Source organism: Vulpes lagopus, chromosome 6 (genome assembly GCF_018345385.1).
Source record: "Vulpes lagopus strain Blue_001 chromosome 6, ASM1834538v1, whole genome shotgun sequence".
Taxonomy (NCBI): Eukaryota; Metazoa; Chordata; class Mammalia; order Carnivora; family Canidae; genus Vulpes; species Vulpes lagopus.
Window position 1 is genome coordinate 114251322 of NC_054829.1, and position 17289 is coordinate 114268610.

General features: G+C 33.3%; 1 protein-coding gene across 3 annotated transcripts in view; it reads left to right on the plus strand.

The window, feature by feature from the left end:
- Positions 1-16336, plus strand: part of USP53 (ubiquitin specific peptidase 53) — a 75017-nt gene extending 58681 nt beyond the window's left edge. For all 3 annotated transcript variants that reach the window (XM_041758955.1, XM_041758953.1, XM_041758954.1), the window contains 5 exons: positions 379-525; positions 1630-2368; positions 3681-3757; positions 12128-12230; positions 13162-16336. In XM_041758955.1, the coding sequence (XP_041614889.1) occupies positions 379-525; positions 1630-2368; positions 3681-3757; positions 12128-12230; positions 13162-14143 (2048 nt within the window). In that variant the 3' untranslated portion in view covers positions 14144-16336. The remainder of the gene's footprint in view (positions 1-378; positions 526-1629; positions 2369-3680; positions 3758-12127; positions 12231-13161) is intronic.
- Positions 16337-17289: the final 953 nt, after the last annotated feature.

Below are 17289 nucleotides of genomic sequence, written 5' to 3' on the forward strand. Positions count from 1 at the left end.
ATGCCTTATTTCCTGATCCACAATGGAGACAGTAATTGTACCACCTCAAAGAAGTAAATGAGTTAAGACTTTAATAATGTCTGATACATAGCGACCACCCAGTTACCTTTACTTTTATTATTTCAACACAAGATCTCTTTTTTTCCTTTTACTCTAGCTTTAGGAGCAATACAAGAAGTTTTAAAAGTCAACATGCATCTACAGTGTCAGGATAAATCACATTGAGTTTTTTGGTTAAACATAAAAATGAGTTCATTGTATACTTTATATTTTGTTTTTAATATATAACATCTTAAGATTTTTATATAGTTCAGTTTGTACTTTTGTTGAGCAGTTTAAAAAATGATTTATATCATTTAAGAATTATTTCTTTTACAGTTAAGTTAACTCACAATGATCAAAGGGAAAAAATAAAAGACATTTCCAGAGAATGTGCTTTAAAAGCCATTGAACAGAGGAACTTCCTTTCATCACAAAGGAAAGATTTGGAGAGGGGACAAAGAAAAGATTTGGGCCGACATAGAGGTAGGTTAAGAACTTAAAGTGTTCATTTGAAAAGGAATTGCTAAAATCTTATTTTTAAAATAAATTTTATAACTTTAATACAATTTAATATAATTTCCTTATATATATTTGTTGACATGTTATATATCTTAATAGGATTTCTTTAATACACCTATTAAATCTATAAATATAAAATTTTTCCAATTCTTATTTAATTCTAGCCCGGAATACTTGTGCTTGTTTTGACGTTTTAACTTTCCTTTTAATGATAAATTCAGGTCACCCATATGGTACATTCAAATAAGAGGAAGGTTATAAAATTAAGGGAGAAGAGCTTTTTTTCTTACAGCCCCTCTCACCTTCCCTCTATTTCACTGTTTTTTGGTTTTTTGTTATTTTTGTTTTTTTTTTAAATTTCACTGTTAATAGTGTGTGGTTCATTATGAGCATGTCTTAGTCTTTATGGTTTTCTCTTTACGGCCATACCATAATTTAAATGATACTTTTTAGACTTTAAAACTTGATTTAAGATTTTTGCTGCAGTGGTATGTATCATTTTATATATACCTTTGTGTACTTTTTTGTTTATAGCTACAGCATAAAATTCTTTCAGGAGAATTACTGGGGTAAGGTGTGTTTATTCTTAATTTTGATGGATGTGGCTCTGTTGCTCTCCTAAAAGACTGAACCAGTCTGCACTCCCAGTAATAGTGATTAAATGTTTTTTTATACTCTTACCATCATTTGGTTTAACAAATTTTAAATCTTTACTAGTATAAACGATGACAAATACTTTTATTTACTTATTTTTTTGAAAAGTACTTTTATTATGATGATTTAATTTTCGTTAATTTGAGTGAGATAGAATATTGGCTTTTAAAAAGCCTTTAATTATGATCTACGTTAGAGGTCACTTTTTAAAATTATTACAGAACCACTTATAAATGCCTCTCATTAAGCATAGAGAATGAAAAAAATACTTTTTAATGTCATATTACTGTGTGATATAATATAAATCTTATAATTTTTATTTACATATTACTGCTTAACATTTCTCAAAGTACTTGGCTTGTAACTAAAAAATGTCTCTGAAGAATATTCATTTGTATCTTTAATTATTTAAAGATTTGGTTGATGAAGACCTTCTGCATTTCAAGTCTGGATCACCTCCTGCCCCAAATGGCTTTAGACAATATGGAAATCCAAATCTATATCATAGTCAAGGAAAAGGACCATGTAAACATGACCGAGTTGCCCATCAGAGCCGAGCTTCTCCACAAGTACTGAGTTCAAGTAAATCCCAAATTCTTGCCCCAGGAGAGAAAGTAACTGGCAAAGTTAAGAGTGACAGTGGCACTGGATATGATACAGACAGCAGCCAAGATTCTAGGGATAAAGGAAGCACCTATAGTGGCAGCAGTAAAAGCCGGACCCGAGGTTGGAAACCTATGAGAGAAACACTAAATGTTGATAGTATTTTTAGTGAAAGTGAAAAAAGGCAGCATAGTCCAAGACATAAATCAAATATCAGTAACAAAGCTAAATGTAGCAAAGATCAGAGTTTTAACAATTGGTCAAAAGAGAACCCAAAGCAAAAATGTTTAATGACTATCTATGAAGATGAAATGAAGCAGGAAATAGGAAGCAGGAGTTCTCTTGAATCTAATGGAAAAGGAGCAGAGAAAAATAAAGGCCTAAAAGAGACTACAGTTCATGGTGACAATTGGCAGATGCAAAGGACTGAGTCTGGATATGAAAGTAGTGATCATGTCAGCAATGGATCTGCTAATTTGGATTCACCTGTTGTCGATGGAAATGGTACAGGAATGGATATCAGTGGTGTTAAAGAAACAGTATCCTGCAGGTAATACACAAATTGAATGATTTCCCCCCATAATTTTCTACTGTTATGTAAAGTAATTTTCAAAATCTGGGGTCAACTAAGGGTCATGGAAAGAGCTTGACTTCAGAGGGAAGAGACCTGGGATATTGCAGGTTATTTGCTATTTCAGGTTTTGACTTCAGAGGGAAGAGACCTGGGATATTGTAGGTTATTTGATATTGCAGGTTTCTATTTTAAATAGTTATTTCCTGATTCCAGAAATATTTTTAGGAGTGCAGAAATACATTGTCATTGTTGCCACTGATAACTGTCAATACATACTAGAGGTTTTAAAGCATAGATTTAAATTGGTTGTGTCTTAGTCTTTAAGCTAATTATTTAATTCTTGAGTCTATTTAATATTCATTATCCTATCTCTAATATCTGTAAACTCAGAGATGGGGAGATTGTCTGCTTTCAAAGCCAGCATGGAAGAGAGATTTTTCCCTTAGCAAATATAAAAGAATGCAGCCAAATAACTGAAGTTTGTGTTCGATTAATTTTTAATTCTGAATATATTTGGGGCAGCCTGGGTGGCTCAGCGGTTTAGCGCCACCTTCGGCCCAGGGTGTGATCCTGGAGACCCAGGATCGAATCCCACGTCAGGCTCCCTGCATGGAGCCTGCTTCTCCCTCTGCCTGTGTATCTGCCCCAATCTGTGTGTGTGTGTGTGTGTGTGTGTGTGTGTGTGTGTGTGTGTGTGTGGTGAATAAATAAAATCCTTAAAAATAATAATTCTGAATATATTTGTATGTTATTGTTAGCAGTATATTTGCCCTTTTCTGTGAAACCTTTTGTCCACAGCTTAATTGGCTTTTAATCCAACTAAATGAAACACCTTAATTTGTTATTAGCTGGTGTTTTATCACATTTATTATTAAAAAACCAGATTTGCAAAAATCAGCTGCTTGTATTTTATTAAAATAATCATTGCAATCAATAAAGTCTTCCCAAAACTTTTTTGACAGGGTAATTTCATAACACTTCTTGGGAAGGGGTAGCTTAGGGTAGTAGTAGGAAGATCAGGACTTTGTAACAAGATAGACTTTGATTTTAAGTATTGGCAAATTGATTTGACTTTGACAACCTTAATATCCTATTATAAAATGAGGTTAATAACATTTTAAGTGTTGTTATGGAGATGCAAATTAAATAATACACAGTAATCCCTAGAAAAATACATGGCATATAATTGTTTAACAAATGTTATTTCCTTTCTTTTTCTTAGATTCTAACTACAATAGTAATTCATGATAGCTAATGTATTTGGTGTGTGTTTTCTTCTGTTTTCTAGTGACCATGTTAGGACAAGCAACATAAATGTAGAGTATGTCAACTGTTCCTCCCCACAGAGCAAAAACTACTTAGAAGGTAAAATTCTATTTTAAATATATTCTATATTATAGATTATAGTAGCTGTAAAGAATAAATTGTGGTAATAAGAATTAAGCTAGGAACAGTCCTATTACTGATAAGATTATGAGTAATGAGGATGGAAGTTGGGAGGTTCATGCTTAAAGTCTTTGAAAGGTTGGGAATAGCTCCTTCAGGGAACGGACAAAGAGGGGTGTGTGTCAGTTAGGAGAGCCTAGGTTCTAGGCTATGCAATGGTAACAACTTCAGAATTTCAGTGTGTCAACACATTTGTGTTTTGCTCATGGTACATGACCAGTGGAGATCAGCATGGAGTCTCTTCCTAGAAGTCACTCAGGCTAGTGAGACTCCATCTCCATGGATGCTTCTTTGATCCTTACAGTATTGTGGGGAGATGAGATTGAAGGAGGACATAACAATCACTTAATAACTTCAACCCAAAAGTGATACATGTGCTTCCACTCACATCTCATTGGCCAAGGCAAGTCTTAATAGCCAAATGTAATTTCAAAGAGGGTGGAAAAGTGCAGTCTTTACCCAAACCTGGAAGGTGAACTGAAATGTCTGTGGACAGTCCTAATGTCTGCCACAGGAGTCAGGGACATAATAGAAAAATGAATAAGCAGCCTGTTAGAAAAGTTCAGTTTGGAAATAGTAAATGTATTAATGGAGTGGCATTATTATAGGTGATCTGTTACCCACATATAGCATCCAAGAAACAAAATTAGATGTTTGACTGTATATAGAATTTAGGGTTGCTACTAAGAGGATATACCTGAAGGATTTAGGGGAGAAGGATCGAGGAAAAGTATGAGCAAGGAGGTTATTGAGGTCGCAATTAAAAACACTATTTTCAAATGTTAGAATTCAGAGGATCAAAAGAGATATAATTTTTCACAATAAAAAGTAGCCATGAAGAACAAATTTTAAAGTTTGCTTTTAATTTTTATCATTCTTAAGGCTTTTGTGGAGATTATTTTAAGGTTATAGGCATTGAATATGATTAAGTGTTAAATTATTTTGTTTTTATCAAGTGGTATAATATCAGAAGGAAACACTTATATTAAGGAAATAACCTTCCTTTCCTATATAAAATGTCTCGCCTCTTTTAAAAATCTGATAAAAGTCTGGTAACCAAGTATTACAGGAAACAGTAAAGGGCTGGCCAGAAATCAGCAGCAGAAGTTGGTGAGATTGAACAATAACCACAAGTTCATTACTTTTTAAAACACGATGCTTGTTTCCTGATGGTAAAAAAAAAAAAAACAAAACGTCATAGAGTTTTTGATAGAATGCATTGCTATAAGAGCTTTGCAAGTGGCTTTCCCATTTAATACAAAAGAGTATGTATGTAATCTACTTAGAAATATTTTTTATCGTGAAAAAAATTTTTTTATTGAGGTAAAATACACATAACAAAATTTGCGACTCTAACCATTTTTAAGCGACAGTTCAACGGTATTAAGAACATTTACTGGTATTAAGAACTGGTTGTTGTACAACCATCACTACCATTTCCAGAACTCTTCAACTTCTGAGACTGAAATTCTGTTCCTATTAAACAGCTCTTCATTTCCCCCTCCCTCCCAGCTTCCAGCAACCAGCATTCTACTTTCTGTCTCTATGCCTTTGACTACTCTGGGTACCTCAGATAAGTGGAATCATACAATACTTGTTTTTTTGTGACTGGCTTACTTCATTTAACATAATGTCTTCAAAATTGTCCAGTTTGTGGCATGTGTCAGAATTTCATTCCTTTATAAGACTGAATAATGTATGTTGTATGATATAACACATTTTGTTTATCCATTCATCTACTGATGGACATTTGCTTTGCTCCTATCTTTCGGTTACAGTGAGTAATGCTCCTATGAACAGTGGTGTACAAATATCTGAGAATTCCTGCTTTCATTTCTTTGAGTATATGCCCAGAAGCGCAATTGCTAGATTCTGTGGTAATTGCGTGTTTAACTTTTTGAGGGACCACTACACTGTTTTCAACAGTTGCTGCACTGTTTTATTTTACATTCCCATCAGCAGTGCACAAGGGTTCCAACTTTTCCATATTTTCATCAATACTTGTTATTTTCTGGGGTCCTGAAACCCTATTTTCTGGGTTTTGATCATTGCCATCACTAATCACTAATGGGTATGAAGTGGTTTCTTATTGTGGTTTTATGTAACCCACTTACTTAACTACAAAAATTGCATTATGTTAAAATTATTTCTTATTTAATAAACTTCAAAGCCTATCATAGTTTTTTTTTACATTTGTTTTAAGTTCGATTTGCTAACATATAACAACCATAGTTCGTTCTATCATAGTTCTTTAAGCTGGTCTTTGCCTTGAAAATCTTTGTTAATGCTCCTGCCTTATGGTGTCTCTATGTATTTCCTTCCTCTGCTCTTTGAGAACATGTTAAAGTAGTATAGGAATTTTTTCCCTAAGCTAAAAACATGCCCTGCATGGATTTTTAAGTAAGGCACAATTTAATTCTTTGTGACTTCATATAATTTTCTTGGCTTTCTCCTATTTATTTATAAACTGGGGGCACACTTATAATATTGACCTGAAGAATCACTTTCTATAAATAGCTAAAGACTTAGAAATTAGAAAGTTAAAGGAGCTTTAGAAATATTTTTATTTTCATATTTTATTTGATATTTAAGTGAGTTTTTAATACAATCCAAACAAGCTTATTTGATGTCAGAGAACTAAAAATCTATAGTAGTGCTCTTGTAATAATTGTATTGGTATTTTTTCATTGACAAGAATAATACATAGATTTCTCTGCCTATGTCATTATGGGTTCTGCAGCTTCAAGCTATTATTTGGGAATGCTGTTGAAATTTCACAGTGTTATTTAGATTATTATAGCTTTCCTTTTAATATGGGTCACTAATCAGGAGAATTTCAAATGCTTTAAATTACATTTAAGACAGAAGACATATTCAAAAGTGCATGGTTGGGAGAAAGTATCATATATTGGAAGAATATGGGTAGTTTGGTCTATGCAAGGCTGAGTGCATATGTGGAAATTATGAGATGATAGAGGATGGATAGAAGCCAAATCATGATGAAAATTTAAGCTATTTTAAATCCTACAGTAAGTGGAAAGGCACCAGAGGACAAGGAGAGTAATATATACCAGTTTGCATTTTAGAAAGACTCTGGTGGCAATGCAGAGGGTGAATTTGGAGCAGTGAGAGAAAAATTAGTTAGATAACTACTTGACCAGCCTGGAGAGAAAAGGTGAGGGCATAAATGAAGGCAGTACCAATATCACAAAAGAGGATTGGAGTATTTATAAGAATGTGTAGACAGCAGAGTCAGTTTTTATGACAGATGTACAAAAGGGAGGAAAAGGAGGAAGCTGGGGATAACTGTATTTGGGACTTACATAAGTAGATACATCATTTACCAAATTAAAGAATATAGAAAGAAGAAACAACTTTGGGGGGATGAGAGGAGATGCCAAATTTATTCTTAGATTTGTTTTATCATCTAGGTAAATAGATTTATTAGGCAGTTAGGGATATTTGGCTACAACTCAAGAGAGATGATGTATTTGACACATATACGGGAATTGAATGCCATAGACATGGATTGCATCATCCAGGAAAATTTTCAGGGCAAAAAATAAACAAGGGAAAAACCTTAGGGTTTGTTAAGTAAGAGAGATGGGCTAATGATAGAGAGAAGGAGCAGTTTTGGGAAAGTATGATGAGTAGCTAAAAGGTATGAGAAAATACAGGAGATAAGATTATCACAGGGAAACCAGGAAAATGGGGAGTTTCAAGACAGGTGGCCACAGAATAAGGATTAGAAAGTACAGGTTTGATTTAGTTACTAAGTCATTAGTGATAGAATAAAAGCAGTGTTAGAGGAACAATAGAAATAGAAGGAAGTTGGGGCGCCTGGGTGGCTCAGTGGGTTAAGCGTCTACTTACACTCAGGTCATGATCCCAGAGTCCTGAGATCAAGCCCCACGTTGGGCTCTCTGTTTCTCCCTCTCCCTCTGCCTGCTGCTTTGTCTTCTTCTTATGCTCTGTCAGATAAATAACTAAAATCTTAAAAAAAAAAAAAAAAATCTATGGTCTCCCAGTCATTAAAAAAAAAAAAAATAGAAGCAAGCTAAGGTAGGACTGAAGTGTTTAGAAGAGCCATGTTTGCAACTTAAAATGGTTCAGAAAAAAATGGAATAAAATTAAAATTATTTAATTTTAATTATAGATTAAAATTTACAATAGGTGAATCTGAGTAAAGGATATATAGGTATTCTTTGTGCTTATTTTAATCTTTCAGTTTTTCTGAACTTTTTGAAATTATTTTCAAATAAAATCTTAAAAAGTCTTAAGAAACTACAGTATAGAAAGCTAATAAAAGAGAAGTAAAAAAAAAAAAAGTCTGTTCAAAGAAGTAGTACCTAGAGAAGAAAGATGAAACCAAGAGCTTAGTTTTGCAGTTATGTTGTAGAGGTAAGGAACTAATGTTGTACAGGGAAGAGAAAGGTGCTAAAATAAGAATGGGACAGAACAGTAATTGATGGGAGTAAGATCTCTCTGGAGGTGGAATGAAAATGAAACAAAGAAGGTAAAGAAGACATTTAAAGTTTTGTGATTTTTCCAAAGTATTCAAGTTTTATTAAAAACAATTTTTTATTGTAAATCAGATCATTGATTAGATTATTGCTGTTGAATATTTAGGCTTTGTAATTGTAGTATTATTGTTATAGTTTGAAATCTCATTATACAACAAGAGTGAAGATTACATTGTCTAGACCAGCAGTTTGTTTTTATTGCTACCTGAGCCTGTTTTAAACATAGGTCATCTTTTCAGATGAAATATATATTTTGATTTATATTTATATATTTTGACTACTGGGCCTGTTTTTAAATAAAATATCAAAATTAGCATTATTAATTAAAGCTTCTTTAAAGCTTCTTTTAAAGCTTCTTGCCTTGATGTTGAGGTGTCTTGTGTGCCAAGTGTAAAAATTGGACTGATTTAGATTTGCAAAGAACCTGGAGCCAGAATTCCCAGTAAAGACACATGGATGTCTATGTCAGCAGAAGAGAAAAATAACACATCTATTTTTAACTTAGTTGGAATTCTGAAGTCAGACCACTTGGTTGAATGCCTGCCATAGTGATATTAAAATTTCAAACATGTTTATTAGATCTCTGCTGCCTCCTGCTGTCTGTTATATGGATACATTAATAACAGTAAAGAGTTTTTTAAAAATCAAGAATTTTTTCTGGTGTTTGTGAAAAATAAACTTGAAATTATGGATAGGTAAACATTTCTGAAATTAAAATCAAAGTGAGGGCAGCCCGGGTGGCTCAGCGGTTTAGCACCGCCACCGGCCCAGGGCGTGATCCTGGGGTCCTGGGATCGAGTCCCACATCAGCTTCCTGCATGGAGCCTGCTTCTCCTTCTGCCTGTGTCTCTGCCCCTCTCTCTCTCTGTGTCTCTCATGAATAAATAAATAAAATCTTTAAAAATAATAATAAAATAAAAGTGAGTGGAGAATTATAATGTAACTTCAACTACAAATTTTATAATGTAACTTCAGCTTACAAATTTGTAAGCCTCAAGTGAGGCACTTGATAGTCTTGAGTTAGGTCAGGGAGAAAGGTAGGAAGAATTTGTTTCAGTTTATACTTATCTAGTCCTGGTTTTGAGAGTCCAGAACATTGTGGACAGGGTGGGGGTGATTTAAAAGAAAAACAGTTGCGTTTTTCATGTAATTGTTTATTCATTCTCCAGACTTTCATTGATGTCTTTTATGGCTAGATATTGTGCTAGGGGAAACAATGAAAGGGGGACATACTGTACAACAATAAAGAGCTTACTACAGTCTAGTGGATGTAGGAGTATGAAATCTTAAGCAAATGAATGCCAAACTTGTAGTTCTCTTCATTCTACTATCTTTTTATTGGAAGGTATTATTTACTGTGTGAGCAATATTGCATATAGGGTATTAAATTCTCATATATATATTATATAACCTTTCTTGGAAATTCAAGGTTTAACTTGCAGAGGCTGATGATAATCAAATGTAGATTTTTTTTTTCCCACAGGATAATATTTAGATGTTTTGGTCAACTATAGATTCTAGTTTGAATTTTGAGTGAGAGTAGTTTTTAAAAATATACCCAGAAGACTGACTTAGGGATAAAAAGTCATGTAAGATAAGGTTCTTTGTTATTGTTTAAAAAATAAAGTTGCTGCTTTAATAACTGATTTTGTTTTCTTTGCGATCTTCAAGTCATAGATTTGGAGTACAGGTAGAAGCATGACAATGAAAGAAAATGTAAATGAACATGATGAAAATGCCATCTAAAAATAAGAGAGGATACTGAAAACTTACTAGAACTGTATAGAAGTATAGGCAATTAATTGAATATTCAAGCTAAAGCCATATATTTTGATATCCTCTGTGGGTATCAGCACAATAAAGTATATCATGTCATTTGATGTTCAAAAAAACGGCCTAGTTTCATCAGGAGGAGATTCTGTATGATGACCTTGGATTTTAGTGGCATATGCAAAAGAGAGCTTGCAGGTAGAAAGAGTTTGGAGTTAGCCCTGGATTGATTTAAATGCTGTCACAAGTTATATAGCATTAGTTGGATCACCTAACTTCCTTGGGTTAGGTGGATTGTTTCATAGAACATTTGGGACTGGGATCTTTTTAAAGACTATTTTCAACCAACTGGAGCAGTGGTTTGACCTCAGGATGTCTTTTATACTATTAAAAAATACTGAGGACCTCAAGGAACTTTTGTTTTTATAGGCTATATATGTTAATAATCACTGTTTTAGTCTTATAATGGAAAATTTATTTATTTAAAGAATGATTTACTTTACTCATGCAAGATTTTGTAACATCCATATATCCTCATTTAGAGAATATTGGTTTGCTAAATTATGCAATCTTCCAAATGTTGATACATTTCTTTATATATATATATATATATATATATATATATATAAATGTAAAATATACATTTGATGTATATTTTATTTTTATTTGATCTATACTTGATATTTATTTATTTATTTATTTATTATTTTAAAAAAACATTTGTTAGGGATGCCTGGGTGGCTCAGCAGTTGAGTGTCTTGCCTTCAGCTCATGGCGTGATCCTGGGGTCCAGGATCGAGTCCCACATCAGGCTCCCTGCATGGAGCCTGCTTCTCCCTCTGCCTATGTCTCTGCCTCTCTCTCTGTCTCTCGTGAATAAGTAAATTCTAAAAATCTTTTTAAAAGATGTTTAAAAAAACATCGTAACAAATATTAGCAGAAAGTCTTTTTTTTTTTTTTTAAGATTGTATTTGTTTATTCATGAGAATACACAGAGAGGAGAGAGAGAGAGGCAGAGACACAGGCAGAGGGAGAAGCAGGCTCCATGCAGGGAGCCTGACATGGGATTCGATTCCGGGTCTCCAGGATCAGGCCCTGGGCTGTAGGTGGCGCTAAACCGCTGAGCCACCAGGGCTGCAGAAAGTCTTTATAATAATTCTTGGGAAGCTAAAAACTCATGGTGGTGGATGCAAGTTTTCCAAAATTCTTATTTTCATCTAAAGCTTGAATTTAAAAAAAATAAAATAAAATAAAAAATAAAGCTTGAATTTTATCAATGGCAATAAATAATGCTAGTTGTGTTCCTTGAAATGAGATACACTTCTTTAATTTCCAAGAAAATTTCTGCCAGATAACACAAGTCTGAGTAACAGTTTGTCTGTTGTCTTTCAAGTAAAATTGGTGTTCAGTTGCAAAGATTAAATGAAGTAATGATTATCAACCTTTTACAACTTGAGTCCGCAGTCAATAAATGGTAGCTAGTGAGTGCTGGTATTAACATTTTACATGTTAATCATAATACCCTCCCATACATTTTAATTCAGTTGATGTTCCTAATATTCCTGTGAGGAAGGTGAAATGGTGTCATTATCTCATATAAATGAGGAAACATAAGGGATTGAGAGGTTTGCTTAAAGTTAGTAAACAATAAGAAGTAATCCAGACTTCAGCCCAATGCACGTGTCTTCAAATGCAGGATTTCCTTGCCCCTTTGTTAGCAAAAACTGTGTCTTATATAACAGGGGAAACACACAGCTCCATAAAGTTTAACAGCAATAGTGCTATTTGGGCATTGCTAATATTTTCAAGTGATAATAGAAACAGCCATTTTATATAAAGTATTCAGAAAAGAGGTATTCTTTGAGCGGAGTCTTGAAGAATTGATTTTTGTTGTAAGAGAATTGCCTATTTATAGGAAACTTTACATAAATTATGGAGGAGTATTAAGTGCAGTAAGTTATAAAAGATCATTTAAATAATTTTGTTTTTCTCCTAGCCTCAGGCTTTAGAAAAGAACTCAAGAATTTGGAAGTAGGCTATAAATCTCATGAGTTCCACCCAGAGTCACATCTACAAATGAAAAATCCTTTGATAAAAAGGTAATCAAAGATATTTGGAAATACTAAAATCTTTTGCATTAAATGCATTTACTATAGGAACTCTCTGTGTGTGATAAAGGTTATAAGTCCATATTCCTACTCTAAAAACAATGGGTCTACAATATTATGATGCCTGTATTATTGAGGACCACTAAAAGGATATAGGCCTAAGGGTGGGGGCCTACAGAGTACTGGGTACAATACATGATTACATGATTGTTGTAATCCTCATAGCATTCTTAAGAGGTAGATGATATTTTATAAGAGAAAATTGGGGGCTTTTATTAAGTAATTTGCCCAAAGCCATGGAGTGAAATTTGGATATCTACTTATCTATCAAAGCCTCTAACTCTTTTCATCATTTCACTCTGATTGAATTCTGTGTAATTCATGTGAGAAAAACTATTTTCATGACAAAAAAATTATTTTCAATGTGATATCTTCATCTCAAAAGTTAATATCTAAATAAAGGTAATTTTGATTAAACTTTTTAATATACCATCCTTTTATAGCATTATATGTCAAAATTAGAGTTGTCTCTATTGGTATAAACTTTGTAATGTTGGTAGAAGTATTTTTAGGGTATTTAAGTATTTGCTTATAACTTTTTTTTTAGGTCTGTGCTACATTTTATCACAAATAAATGTAATTTCAGTGTTTGTAAGTTGAAATGAAATTTTTTAATTATGCCTTTAATTATTGGAAATCTAATTTTGGTAATGACAGGTGTTTCAGGCATTTGTATATTTTGGCATAAATTTTGGATTCAGAGTGTAGAATGCTAATGGTTACAAATATCTTCCCACTTCTGTTATGTTATAAAAATGAGCGTATATTGAGAAATTAAACTACAGGACAAATGTTTGTTTTTCCTCCATTTTTGCCTATTTGTATAAGGTGTTTTAGCTTTGTTCTTGTTTTTATGTTACAGATCACATATACGTGAAATCAATGGAAAGTTATTCCCTTCATCAGGTCCACAGTTACTCAAGGACAATGCAGCAAGAGAGCATATCCACCAGTCAGGTGAACAGAAACTTGAAACCTCAAGTGAATGCAAATTTTCTGAGTGGCTTAATACAGAAAATTCTGAGAGAACAGGTTTACTTTTTCACAACGACAATTCTGCTTCTGGAAAAAGAATGAACAGTAGTGAAATAGTCTCACCATCATTGTGGTCTTCACACATGAGACCTGTTGGGTTAAAGCCAGAAACTGCTCCCCTCATCCAGCAGCAAACTACGATGGAACAATGTTGCTCTGAGAACTCTCTATCCAGGGAACATACAGTTCAGTCAACCTGCAGACCTGATGGTTGTCAGATGCCAAAACTTGTTAGCCATAATCCACCGCCTCCTTTGCCACCAAAGAAATATGCTATAACCAGTGTGCCACAGTCAGAGAAAAATGACTCCACACCTAATGTCAAGCTTACAGAGATGTTTAAAGCTAATTCTTCTAGTCTTCCAAAGCACAGTTTAAGTCTGGATTCAGAACCAGGTTCAGAAGAGGGTACATATATGAATGATGAAAGACTTAGGGAAGCATTTCAAGTAAAAGAGCCTGTTGGCAACACACCAAACTACCTGTCCAGCTTTTCAACTAAAGATTTTCAGGCAGACTTGGCTACGGTTGTTGATGCATTTTGCCAACCAGAAATAGACTCTAGTTCTACCTGTCCAAATGAGACCATTTCATTAACTACCTACTTCTCAGTTGATAGCTGCATGACAGATACATACAGACTGAAATACCATCAGAGACCCAAGCTCTGTGTTCCAGAGAGCAGTGGCTTTTGTAATGATGATGTACTATCTAAGAATGAAAGGATAGCACCTGTGTTACACAACAGTCTTGGTTCAAACTGTCCTTCTGAGCAGAGATATAAACCTAGTATACATTGTAATAGATGAGCGATGAAAATGGTAATCTGATACTTTTCAGAGGCCATGAAAATATAATAGGAATTGACTGACCCAACCTGGTGATACATGAAACTAAAACTGTGGCATTTTTAATTACTTTAACTTTCTATATATATTGTTTTGTGATGATCAACTTACTGGAGATTTTAGAAATTCCCTTTGAATAGCCTTGGTTTGCCTGCAAAATAGAAAATCCAGAGGGTATGCAAGAAGTCACTGCTGTAGTTGAATAAAACTGTAATTTGTTCCTTTATGTGTGGCTAGCAGACCCATAAGTATTAAACTAACCAATACTCACATATGTAGATTGATAAACTATGCTAATTGAAAAATACCAGTTAATACAAGTTTGTGTAGTCAAAGCAGTATTTTGCTTTATGAAGAAGCACTTTCTAATGGGTAACCAACCAAAAGAGGGCTTCACCCATTTGTTTTTGACTTCTGTGATAGTCTACTACATATGATCCCTTTAAGTGTCTTAGAATTATCAACCCATGAAATTGATAGCATTTGGGGAAGAAAACAAAAGCCTTAATGATAAAGCAGTTTTTAAATTAGGGTCAGAATAGAAGAAACTCAATTTTGCCCCTAGAACTTTTATCTTCAGAATGCTTGGTTAACATAAATTAGGCCTTTGACTGTCATATGTATGGATAAGCTTACTTCAGACACGTAAGCTAAAAATAAGTGAAATTCTTAACACTAGTATATTTATGTTACATTTTTTCTAATTTTATATGAAATGTGAAAAGTTTTATTTTGGTTTGGTTCACTTTGGGCTGCTAATAACCAGTGTTAGAAATTAACTTAGGGCCTTCAGGGGATCTCACTGTGACTGCCTAAATTTTCCCTGCTATCATCTTACCTCTTTATAGATTGTCAACCCATTTTAGTGATACTCAGATTCTTGAGACTGAAAGTATGTTTCCAGATTCAATTTCTACTTTCATATAGAGGGTTTAATTTTAATGAAATATATTAATTTGAGCATACTTCCCATTTTTCTATTCTAAACAAAAAGTCCTTTCACCCTTTCATGGAGAGGGCTTTTTTTTTTTTTTTAAATGAAATTTCCATTATCATGATGACCTTATAAATGAAATTAAGTTATATTAGTTGCCTTTTTTCATTAGTTGTCATTTTATTTTGTATTAAGTTGGTAAACTAGATATGGCTAAGTTTTGTATTGCACTTAAAAAAATGGAAAATTACAGAATTAAAAATTTGTTTACGTTAATAAACTTCATACATATAACTCAACTCTATAAACTAATTAGTAAATTTAATATTTTTACCAACTTGATACATTGTTAAAATATTCTAAAATGTAAATCATTTTAAATTAGTATTCCTAAGTAAAATAATTTACTTAAATAAGTAAAATAATTGCTTGTAAAAACCTAATCTCACCCAGTTATGAAATCTTGGTCAATTATTGTCTTCCACCTAGAGAAGCTTTTACTAGCCTTTTCTAACTGTAACAGTAGGTAATTATCACTTTATATTCTCTTAATTTAGAAATACTTGAATATGAACTAAAACTATCTTTTAAGAAAGCTCATTTTTAACATAACTTTTAGTATGGAAGGTTTGTAAATACTGTAAAGTTTTTAAAATTGTATTTGAAGTATCAGTGTATTTAATGACTGCTTTTATAACATTGTAAAATACCAGAAAATGGGTTCAAGTATTTTTAACAACTTTCTGTGTAACTTTTTAAAAATTTCTATTTGGTCAAGATGTCCAGTTGAAAATGTATTATTTGAAACATATAAACTAATTTCTTATATTTAACAGCAGTCTCAATAGATTTGTATTTTCAACTCATGGGTGAGTTGTAACATCAAATAGATCTAATTTAAGTACTATCCAGTCGTAACCACCCAAATCATGTAATAGTAATAACAGACTAGAAACTGTTTTTGTAGATTCAACACTCCAAATATAGATTTGAATGCATAATTACTAACTAATCATTCACATGTAAAATTTTTATTCCTAGGATACCTAATTTTTATAGCTGTTTTCTTCTGATTATAAAATTATGGTAACTTCTGAAATAATGCAACCAATAATTATTGTAATGTTTAAAATACTTGTCTTAAGACTTCTATTTTTCTGTGAAATCAGTTTCTTCCAGTTCAGAATTTCTTTTTTAAGATAAACTGATTTTTAAGTTAACATGGTTGGACTTCTCTGTGCATTCATGAACTGTGACTTCTCCCCACATCAGTTACACATTTTATGAGAAATTAAGTCGACTTAAAGTTCAAGGGTGCTTGGGAGTATCACTAATCATAAAATATTATCACTAAAGGCTCCTAAGTACGTAATTGTCATGAGGTCCAAAGCAGGGCTCCTTTGGGAGTTGGCAAACTTTTATAGAGCCAGATAGTAAATAATCTGGTCTTGGTGGACCATAGGGTCTTTGTAACAAACAACTACTCAATTCTGCCACTATAATGAATGAAGCCATAAACGGTATGCAAAAGAATGGCATATTTGCTTTCCAAAAAAACTTTACTGACGTTGAAATTTGGATTTCAGGCAGCCCAGGTGGCACTGCCTTCAGCCCAGGGCCTGATCCTGGAGACCCGGGATTGAGTCCCATGTCGGGCTCCCTGCATGGAGCCTCCTTCTCCCTCTGCCTGTGTCTCTGCCTCCCTCTCTCTCTCTCTGTCTCTCATGAATGAATGAATGAATGAATGAATGAATGAATAAATGAATAAATAAATAAATAATCTTAAAAAAAAAGAAATTTGGATTTCATACAATTTTCATCACATGGCATCAAATAGTCTTTTTTTTTTTTTTCAACTACTTTAAAATGTAAAAATCATCCTTAGCCCATGGGCCTGATCAAAAGAGGTAGTGGGCTATATATTTGGCCCATTGGCCATAGTTTGATAACTCTTATCCTAGAACATAATTTACAATAAATAACCTTTTTTTAAAAAAGAAAAGATTTTATTTATTTATTCATGAGAGACACAAAGAGGCAGAGGGAGAAGCAGAGTCCATGCAGGGAGCCTGATGTGGGACTTGATCCCAGGTCTCCAGGATCACAACCTGGCCCAAAGACGGCGCTAACCACTGAGCAACCCGGGCTGCCCTACAATAAGTAACCTTAATGA